This window comes from Squalius cephalus (genome assembly GCF_949319135.1).
Source record: "Squalius cephalus genome assembly, chromosome: 8".
Lineage (NCBI taxonomy): Eukaryota > Metazoa > Chordata > Actinopteri > Cypriniformes > Leuciscidae > Squalius > Squalius cephalus.
The window spans coordinates 6,903,259-6,914,856 of NC_137129.1; the positions used below are offsets into that span (position 1 = coordinate 6,903,259).

Genomic DNA, 11,598 nt, shown 5'->3' on the forward strand with positions numbered 1-11,598 from the left:
ACTAATACATACTGACTAATTCAATTGCTCAGTTGTATTTAATATCTGCTACAGTCAGTCCCTGAATTGTGTAGCTCAGGAGACGGCGTGGATGAGCAGCTGAATATTAAGAATTAAAGAAATGAATACACCAGAATTGTAGCTGCATGTGCATCACTGAATGCATTATCAGAAGTGAAGATTTGTTTGCATTTAGTTTGGCGAATTCACTAGCCACAGAAAAATAAAAGATCGGAGTGTATTTAAAAGGCTGTGTGTTCTGGAGAGAACAATGCCACTGTCACTTTCCACAAATGATAATAACTGCAATGAGCACTCAGCAAAAAAAAAAAAGAAACAAAAAAGAGTCAATTACAGTGCTGGATCATTTTAACATACACCAATGAAATGAAAACCATTACTTTGAGATGCTTCCTTTGAACCCTTGCCTACCGTAAATGCTTAAAAGCTTAAAAAGAAACAGCACTAGCTCCCAGAGTTTACATTGATTATATACTTTCCATCGCCTGGTTTCAGACCTCTGGGTTCTAATAACGATTGATTACTTTCGAACAGATTCAACAGTCTGCCTTGATGCGCTCCTACTAATTCCTCTGCCACGGCCTTTGACTTTGAGTTCATAATGCCGAGTTGTTTTTTAATTGTACGTCTGGACCGAGGCATGATGTGCCGGGGTTGATTGCGCTTTTAACCTGTCCACTAACCCCTCATTATAATCACACAATGCTTAATTAGCTTTGATTGCCATTGTCTGGCACGTCATGCACTCGCTGTACTGTCATTAGACAGTCAACTGTTGGTCCGCTCACGTTCAACTGCGAGCAAGAACTCCGCTGGTTAATTCACTGAGGGAGACGTTGTTTTCACTTCGTTATGCTCACAGCTTGGTTGACTGTAGATAGGAAGTAGATTAAGGCTGCTGTCGATAGCTTCAAACTGCTTTCGCTTTGCTCCAGTCCTGGATCAATGTTGCTTCAGCTTCAAAGCCAGCATGTGCTTCTGCACTTCCTTTTCTGGCTTACCTTTAAATCAGCGTGCTTATTTAATCTCTTTTAAAGTGTGTTTATTTATTACGTTTGTTGTAAGTGTATGCAGTGTTATTTTAGTTTTGCTTTTGCCAAAGCAACATTTCTAATTTTCATTTAGTTTAAGTGTCAATTAACATATTTTTTTAATAGTTTTAATTTTAGTCTTCGTTTTAGTTAACGATAATAACCCTGAATGGAAGTATATTAGTGTGTTTGTGGTTTTATGTTCACAAGATCCAATTTTCTGTACATCATTCTGCATGCTTATTCATTTTATTTATTTACATTCATTCATTCTTCCAATATTTGTGACCCTGGACCACAAAACCAGTCTTAATAAGCGAAATAAGCTTTCCATTGATGTATGGGATACAACTATTTGAAAATCTGGAATCCGAGGGTGCAAAAACAATCGAAATATTAGGAAAATCGCCTGTAAAGTTGTCCATTTCTGTTGGCGACTTTGCTGCATCCACTTAAAAAAATATATATTTTTTGATACATTTAAGGTATACCTAGCACTCAAAATAATTACTCATTTAAGGTAAACCCTAACACTCAAAATAATTAATTGGTTTGAGTAGGACAAACTTAAATTAAACAAATTAGTTTAGTCAAATTAATTTTTATGAGTATTTAGCACTTTCTTTTTCTTTCAAGTTCACAGAACTGATATTTTAAGTAAACTGAACTGTTTCATTGTTTTGAGTTTTATGAAATTATTTATTTTAATTTAGAGAAACTTAAGTTTAACTGAAACAGCTGGGATGTGAAAGGGAGAGTAAATGCTAAAATTAAGTGTAATATATATTTATTTTTTTTTTTTATTTTTTTTTGTGTGTAAGATTAATGTTAAGTGTGATATTTAGTAGTGATTAATGTTTTGTTATGCTAATTTGGAAGAATTTCTGTTAATGTTGGCTTTATGATAGTTACCATCATGGTGACAAGTGGTGCATGCAGCTTGATTTGAGAGCAAATAATCCCTTTATATTGTTAAGCTCATACAGCAAGTGCTTCTGTATAACATACTATTGCTAATATGTTAGCAAATTAGTATGTTAGCAGATTAACTTTTTAAGTTTATACTAATAAAAGTGTTCACATTGAGATTACATGAAAGTTTTAAGTTAATTGTATGAATTAATGTACTCATACATTTTAATTGTTCTTAACTTGAAATGTTTAAGCTAGTTAATCTGCTAGTTACTTGGACACAAATCAAATATTTTTTTATGCTTAAATTGTTTGAGTTAATAAACTTAAATGATTTAAGGCAATCGGTTTCCTCAAACGGTTTGAGTTGAACTAACTCATCAGGTTTTACAGTGTAGGAAATTTACAAAATATCTTCATGGATCATGATCTTTACATAATATCCTAATGTTTTTTGGCATAAAAGAAAAATCGATAATTTTGACCCATACAATGTATTGTTGGCTTTTGCCATAAATATTCCCGTGCGACTTATGACTGGTTTTGTGATCCAGGGTCACATTTGGGGTTGGTAAAAATGTTTTATGTTTTTGAAAGGCTGCAATTATTTGATGAAAATACAGTAAAAAAACAAAACAAAAAAAACATAATATTGTGAAATATTATTACAATTTGAAATAACAGTTTATAAACTGTGATACAATTTTTTTCAGGATATTAATCATCCTTTTAGCTAACAATACCAGTTTAACAAAGCCTATTTAAATGAACATGTTCCGATTGCTCTGTTGGTTTGATTTGATATCTCGACTCGACTTCATCTCTCTGTGTTTATTTATAACCTTCATGCTCATGTAGTTATTATTATCAAGGTTTATTAATCAGTGTCTGTGCATAAAAGCATGTTTTTTCTTCCCCTGTAGTTGCGAGAACATCTTGCGAAGGGTCAGAGGACCCTGGCAGGGGAGGGCATGTCTCAGATCGTGAGGAGTCTCCTGGAGTTAATGTCCCGTAAGAATTATTACAGCGGCGACCTCTTATTCTCCGTGGAGATTCTCCGAAATGTGACGGACACCTTCAAGCGAGCAACCTACATCCCAGCTCCTGACGACGTGCAGGTGTGTATTTGCCTGTGGGTTTGTGGAAAGATATATGGGGAGAGGACAAAATCTGTGTTTGGGCAATATTTCTTTTGAAGTTTTTAATAAGAATTATAATACGTTTTTTAAGCTCTTTTGTAGTTGGCTTAAATAGAAAAAGTACATATACTCCATGCAGGCTTAATATGAGGCTATATAATGACAATTTGATCAATGCTTGACATGTCAACTGCATATTTACATTTCAGTCATGACAAATTTCGGGATAGTTTATAAAACATTATTAATGTAAATGAATGTAGGTTTGATCTTGGTTGACTAGATCTGCTACGCTGCTTCTTCTCCTGCTGAGGAAGTACGACTTGCTTTTGCTAAATACTCAGAAATTAAAATGAAGGGAAACGTGCTGCTGCTGCTAGACAGATCTAGACAGGTGGTGCTGGGGAGGTGGAGGGCTAGATTAATAATTTGCATAGTGCAATTGTATCCGTTTGGATGCGTTTACATATAAAGGGAAGTAGTAATGGATATGTTCCATGCTGTGAAACAACCAATCAGAACACAAGAGTTTCATGGCTTAACTACTCATATATTACCTGATGTTCAATTACAAAATGTTAGAGAACAAACACCCTTTAAAATATATATATGTTACTTTTACTTGAGTTTTTCACAGTGAATAATATATAAATGCTATAAATATAGATACATTGTAGATAGATAAAGCAAAAATAGATTAATATTTGTTTTGAATTAGAATCTATTATTTTTTACTCCATTGACATTATTTATCCTAATTTTAAGCATAAATCAAACCTATTTTTTGTGAATTTTGCATAAAACAAGCAAAGTTTCTCTTAAAGCATCTTACACACTTTAAGTAAAGGTATATTGTACATGTTTTATGTTTTTTATAATCATTTATTTATTTTGTACTGGAAAAAGACAAAAATCCTAAATAAATAAAACTTTTTTTTTTTTTTTTTTTTGCAATGCAGAGTAACACATTTCTCTATTTTCTTCATTCTTTCATCACACAATCTCTCTTTTTTTTCTCATCTTTACTCTTTCTTCTTTTTCAGAAATTCTTCCAGATTGTCAGCTTAATGTTGGACATTGAAAACCTTGAGAAGTGGGAAGACGCTCACCAGGTAACACGTCCGTCCTCGGCCCTTGCAATACACCTGCCAATATCCGACCGAAGAACGCAACTTTTCATATCTGTGTGCCGTGAGTTTTAATTTCCCCTCAGACAGAGCTGTGTCATGAAATCCAGGTCTGATCGCAAAGATTAACAACAAATGTAATCAGGCATCAGACCAGGCTTTGGATGTAATAGAAACCGACTTTAAAGTGTGTTGGGAAAGGGATGTGCTGTTATAGCTGCCTCTTTGCATTACACCGCTCTATTAGACGCTTTTTGACTTTAGATGCTGTGCAGTTTGGTCCACGGTGTCTTCGATGTCAAGCCAGGACATTTTTGCATAATTAACTTTCCTCAACTCAACTATCCATGAAGCCTTATTTTTTCTTATTCACTGAGGCCTGAACTAACTGCAGGAGATCATATTCTGACTCACTTAAGAACATACACTTTTTCTGATGATGTCAAATAACTTATGGGATGGTTATTCTTTACAGTCCAGATTTAGTGCGCATCATGTCCGAATTACCAAATACATCCATTCTTTTTTCAGTCTTTATGTGTGGAACAGCAAAAGCTGCTTAGCTAATAGTCTTATTTTATATGGCAATTTGTAGTTGTGCTTGCTTAGGCGAGCATATAATTATTGCTCATATTTTGAGGTAGGGATTTGAACAAACCCGTCACATATAACTGTTTGTGCTATTTTCATGTTTGATTCATTAAGTCATGTGAATTACTACAAGTAAGTTGGAGAATAATATGTATGTCCGGAGCATTTTGTTTTGTAAATGAGATACGTGTATTGTGCAAAAACGTTATTAACATTATAAGTGAACATCAAGGAACTTATTAAAAATAAAAATCATTGTCATGACCCCTTTATATCATGTGACTTGTTGAGGAAAGTGTACTATTTCTGCAAAACTGTTCACATGTTTGGGGCCAGTCATTTTTAATACTTTAATTCATCAAGGACACATTGCATTGATCAAAAAGTGACATAGAAGACATTTATAATATTGCAAAGATTTTTATTTCAAATAAATGCTGTTCGTTTGAACTTTCTTTTGATCAAAAAATCATGGAAAAAGAAGTATCACGGTTTCCACAAAAATGGAACGCGTTGTGAAAAGGAATTGTTTTCATTATTGATCATAATAATATGTTTCTTGATCACCAAATCAGCATTTCTGAGGGATCATGTGACACTGAAGTTTGGAGTAATGACGCTGAATATTCAGTTTTGCCATCACAGGAATAAATGACAGTTAAATATATTATAGAAATATATCCAAATAGAAAACAGTCCTTTTAAATTGTAATATTTCACAATATTACAGTTTTTTAATGCATGTTACTGCATGCAGCCTTGGTTAGCATAAGAGACTTACATTCTAAAATCTTAGCAAATGCATCGTAACACTCTGTCAACCATCCAAAACACACAAAATACAATACTGTGCCATTCTACACCAAAATAGAATGCTTGATGCCACAAAGCCCTTCTGTTCCCATAAGGCACCCCACCGCCATTACAGTGCACTCGAGCCACTGTTATCACTAAACATACGGTATTAGTTTGTGCATGTGTTTAGTGTAGTTCTTTTTTGAAATTATAGGCATGGGTTACAGTGTGTAGAGGTAATGGTGACTAATGGTCACATACCGAGCAAAGTCTGTGCTGCACATGCTCGTGACTCTAGTGAACGTTTATGTTTGTGTATGAATGCGGGCGCCAGGTGCTCAGCTCAGCGTGACTGAGCCAGATTTTGGTGTTAAAGCACAGTTGAGCAGGCAAATCTTTGACACACCTCCTGCTCTCCCTGCTCAGTAAATAATCATCTTCTCCTGTGAGCCTGCTGGAGTGTTCACAATGTCCCTGTCTGCCAGAATCTTAAAGGGGAAGTGTGAATTTCGTATGCTAAAATACTTTGTCGGTGTAAAACTACATGTAAGCCATTTGTACAACATTGACAAAAGGGGACAGTTTGTCCCAAAATATTGATCCATTAGAAATCATTCTAATATGCTGATTTTAGTGCTCAAGAAACATTTATTTTTCAGATTAATGTTGAAAAAAGTTGTGGAAACCGTGATACATTTTCATTTTTATTCTTGGCTTCTTTGGTGAAAATTCAAAAGAACAGTGTTTATTTGATATCGAAATATTTTGTAACCGTATATATATATATGTTTTTACTGTCACTTTTGATCAATTTAATGCGTCCTTGCTGAATAAAATAATTCTGTCAACAAAAAAAATTTAAAAATCTTACTGACCCAAACATTAGTGTATATACATGGTAGTATATATCTAGAGCGGTTTTCGAAAATTGCTCCCTATACCCTCATTCACTATTTCCTCCATTACTCCACTAATATAGTCCACTGGAAGTAGGGAATGAAAACGAGTGAGTGAATTCAGACACGGAGTGCGTCGGAAGGGTGGACGCTTTTGCATAGTCTGTGCTTGCTGTTTAATAAACATTTGAATCTTAGCAAACCAATAAGATCTCTGTAAGACTCTTTCATGGAAACCAGCATGTATAAACCTTAATTAAACAATTTATTAATCAATTAAAAAGGAATTTATACCTGTATGATATTACACTGTACCCACATTGGACCAACAGTTTAAAAAAAGGAATGAATGGATGATTCAGCTGTGGGCGCCATCTTCTGGTGAGACACGGGAATTAATTCGGCACGATTCTCACAGTGCATTATGGGTATTCTCGAGCCGTTGAGTGTACATCAGTTGTACACTGGTTATTGAGGTGCATTGTGGGATTTAAGACGTCCACTGTGGTTTTGGACACCACTACAAATGTCTGTCCCTTCAAATAGTGCCATATTTAAGGGTACAGAGGGTGATTTCAGACACAGCCTAAAGCTGATTGGATGGTGAAACGTGGGCATTACTTACCAGTGTGAGTTTGCTAAAGCACTTGGTTAGTATCCAATTGCCTGTGCTGAATAAGTGTTGACAGCTGAAGGTTTTCAACCTTTTGTTTATTTCGAATAAAACACATTGATTCATCAATCACAGGGAAATCAGGAACGTGCAGGGAATTAAAAAGGGACAATTTTGAATTGATTTTGACTCTAAAGTGGGAATATTTGCCTTGTTAAAGAATACATATGATGGTATGTGCAACGTTTCTGTGTTTTATCAGAGCCTATATATTTTTATGCAACTATTCTTTCAGTTTTCTTTTTTAGTTACAGTGAGGTTCTGAGAAAAATAGCATTATTTATAAACGTGACACCTGTTCATGGTCACACGTCACAGCCAGTGCATGTATATGTGAGTTCTTGTGTCTCAGCCTTGTTGTCCTTCATAATTTGCCACAACATCTGGACACTTACAAGATGTACAAACAACAAGTAGAGAGATCTTGAGCTAACATACTGTAAAACCAATAATCCAAGATTGAAATACAACCATTGTATTCTTTACCATGTTTTCATCTGATACCATGTTGTTTTGGAATTAATGGGTATACCATGTTTTTGTACATGTAACTTAATAAGACCCCACAACCAAAAACTTCTCGAAAGTACCTTGGTATACCATGTAAATATGAGTATTTTTTTTTTAAACTGTGGGACTGTATATTTCAGAATATTGTTGAATTGACGTGTTGTTTTGGTCATGATACCAGATTTTTTTAATTTCCAGTATAATATGGTAAATCAGTTGAATTTACTTTAACTGTCATTATACAGAAATATATATGCATGCATACATTTCCATAGAAGCCACAATTTACCAATTGGAATGACCAAACTCAGAGATGGCAAAACTCAACCTCCAAGATGTTCAGTCAGCTAGCGTATTTCCCCCAGACTAAGAAAGTATTTTTATTTTATTTTGTGTGTGAAATATACCAGAAGCCTGCTTGGGAAAGAATGATGTCAGTTCTCCTCCTATTCATTTCAAACCAACAACAAGCACCAATCTGCTTTGTTTCTCATCTGAATGCATATAGAATCGCCATCTGCCACATATTAGAAAACGTTTAATTTGGGATAAATTCTAAACAAATGCAAACCAAAAGTGTATAAATACTACGGATTGAGTCCCCTATGGCACGGAGTGACGATATATTCCGCAGACAATCACGCATGGCTTCATTTCCACACACGAGAGGAAGAGCAAAATTCCAATTAGATTGAGGAATGGGCTCCATGTTCTCATGAACTTCACTGTGAAATGTGCATGTGGCATCCTGTTTTCTGGAACAAAGGCCTAGTGAATTAAAACCCGCTGGCAATTTATAAACATGACAGAGTGGAGAGCGGGGGAATGATGGTATATACTGTGCTTCATCTGACTTGTGGATGCTTATTTTCCATCATCGTTTCACGGCTGCATCATAAACTCCCACTATCTGGCTGTAAACTATAAAAATTGCACTGAAAATGAAAAGTATTTGAAGGTAGAATGTATTGTTTTCTCAGTAACAAACAGTTTTTTTTAATGTTGACAAGTATTAGCTAAATTTAAGTCTTTAACAGCAAACCTTCTATGGTAATTAATTTATGTTTGTCTGGGAATTATGAGGGTTATTATTATTATTTTTTCATTTTTATTTTTTTAAGTATCTTATGCTCACCTATTCTGTATTTATGTGATCAAAAACAAAAACAGTAATATTGGTGAAATATCATTACAGTTACTGTTTTCTATTTTCATAGATTTTAAATGTAATTTATTCCTGTAATGGCAAAGGTGAATTTCCAGCATCATTACTCCAGTCTTCAGTCACATGATCCTTCAGAAATCATTATAATATGCTGATTTGCTGCTCAAGAGCAACACTCAAGAACAGACATGGTTTAGATTAAGCCAGCATTAGGCCTTAGTTCAATTAGGATATTTAAGTAGCTTTTATAAACATGCCATAGAAAAAAAAAAGAACATTACTGGTGGGCATCTTTGGACAAAACAATGGCACTGACATATTTGAAGATTTTGACAGTGCAAGTTGCTCACACATGCATTTTAGTCTGGAACTAGGTTTAAGCCTTGTCTGTGAAACCGAGGGCTAAAGAAATAATTTATAAAAAGTCTTACTGACCCCAAACTTTTGAACGGTAGTGTATGTTTCAGAGATCATACCCAAAAACTGGGCTTGACTAAACCTCATATCTTGTTTGTATGTGTATTTTTGTGATTATGTGACTTCTTTCCAGGTCTCTCCGGGTTCTGTGTTTCTAATGCGAGTTGTGGAAGACTTCATTCATCTAATTGGAGAGGCTCAGAAGCCGTTCCAGAGCTTTCTGGTTGTCACCAACAACCTCAGTGAGTTCCCATGGCATCTACGCAGTAGTGCCACAAATAAAGGTCATGTTGTCCTGCAGTGAACATCTCTTAAAAGTGCTTCTGTGAAGCGTTTAATATTTGAACTTTCCAGACTGTTAATCTGTCTTTCTCTGGTCCTGTCAGTAATCACCATCCAGCGAGAGCCCGTTTCGGCTGTTTCCAGTGACATCAACTTCCCCATGAAGGGGAGGAGAGGGATGAAAGACTGGGCACGCTCTTCAGACGACAAACTCTTCATCCCCAAAGAAGTCTTTACCTTGTCCTCCGATGGTGAGTAATGCAAGATATGGTGATACATGAACTCTGACATGTTGAGCAATTGTGCTCTTGTGGGTAAAACCTCCAGGTTCACCTGCCAGGTGAAAGAGGCCATATGATGCCCTTATACAAAGTCTTGATTTTTTTGTTTTTTGTTTACTAGAATGGGTTTTTATGCTTGAATGTTCAAAAAACATAATTTTTCAACAATTTGACATTGTTGTAGCTCCTCGCTTCCTAGTCTGTCAGTAACGCTCTGTTTAGTTCCTGTCTCTATGAAGCCCCTCCATCTGAAAAGCGCAATGTGCTCTGATTGGTCGGCTGGATCAGTGTATTGTGATTGGTCAACCGCTTCGAGCGCATTTTGGAAATGTCACGCCCCTTACCATAACTGTCCGTTTCAACACACTACCAATGCAACTCAACCAGGCCTTTGCCTTTTTTCTTTTCTTATCTTTTTTCTTTTTTTTTTTTTTTTTTTTTGCATATGCCTTGGGCGGGAATTATTAAAATGAGGAATATTGTGATGCATATGTTCCCGGAAGACTACAATCAAGGCATTTCAGGGAGTTCAGAAAGGGCTTATACTGACATAGAGAATTTGTGCTTTGTTACTTAGCAGATCATTTTCATGCACAAACAGCAACATTACACACTAAAGACATTTGAAAATGTAAAAAAAATCAACATAATAGCATAAGTCGTCATATTTAAATGTGACATGTACAACGTGTAAATACACACTTTTGGTTTGGTGTATCATGTAATCAATTTAAAGTAAATATGGTACTGGTAGTTATTTTTTTCATCATAGTAGGTACAGTACTCGTACAGTATGTGAGTTCCACTGCATCCCTGCATGCAGCTCCATCATTGTTATTGATGAGATCCTGGTCTATCCCGTCAGGGTTCAGCTGCTTAATGTGAACTGCTCTGTTGTCCTAGCATGTTATATGACTCTCTTCCCTGTCCCATTTGACATTCTTTAACATCTTTCTCTTGACTCTTTTACTTTTTCCCATCCCTCTTAGCACATGTACACACTGCAAAGTTTTGGGTGTTGCAACCATATTTAAATGTGGGAATGAGTCACCTAAATCAGCGATTTACATTGGACATCTAGCAGTGACAAAATACAGTTCCAAAATTGTTTGAAATTGCTAAATATGGGAAGTGTTTTCACCTCTCACCTAAAAGTTGATTAGTTGTTACATTTAGTGTTATCCTGAATAATATGCATGATTATATTGTTAGTGGCTGCCAACTAAATTATACAGAAAGCAGGAGTTAATGAATGGGCCAAATCTTAACCGTAGGACTGAAAGTCTCGCCTTTCAGGTAAAAGAACGAAATATATTTGCAACAGAATTTATTCATGACAGAACAAATTTGCATATTTACAGAGCCCATAAGGGGACATAGTGCTGGAAATGATAGGAGATTTTTTGTATTTTTTACTTATGCATTCACTCTCAAAACTTTGCATTCCCACAAGAAGCTTTACATTGGCTCGCAACACTTTTTTGTTCTCTGCTAAATTATTGCATTCCCCCAAGAAATTTTTGGTGCTTGCGAAAGCACACAGTTTTTGCTCCCACCTTAAATTATCTATCACCAGTTTTGCTTTCACTCTCCAAAGTTTTGTGAGTTAGTTTTGCAAAACCTTTGTGAGAGAATGCAACATTTTGCAAGTAAATATCTCATATGATATTTATGAGACCACAGAATGAAAAATCAAAAAAGATAATTGCGAAATTTTATCTCACAATTCTGAATTTTTTGCGCATTTACATCTTAGAT

The 11,598-nt window shown here is 35.4% G+C and overlaps 1 protein-coding gene across 1 annotated transcript in view; it reads left to right on the plus strand.

The window, feature by feature from the left end:
- adgrb2 (adhesion G protein-coupled receptor B2) overlaps nucleotides 1-11,598 on the plus strand; it is a 298,540-nt gene that overhangs the window by 179,659 nt on the left and 107,283 nt on the right. The window contains exons 10-13 of the mRNA XM_079878265.1: nucleotides 2,888-3,082; nucleotides 4,147-4,215; nucleotides 9,411-9,519; nucleotides 9,664-9,810. Coding sequence (XP_079734391.1) covers nucleotides 2,888-3,082; nucleotides 4,147-4,215; nucleotides 9,411-9,519; nucleotides 9,664-9,810 — 520 coding nt within the window. The remainder of the gene's footprint in view (nucleotides 1-2,887; nucleotides 3,083-4,146; nucleotides 4,216-9,410; nucleotides 9,520-9,663; nucleotides 9,811-11,598) is intronic.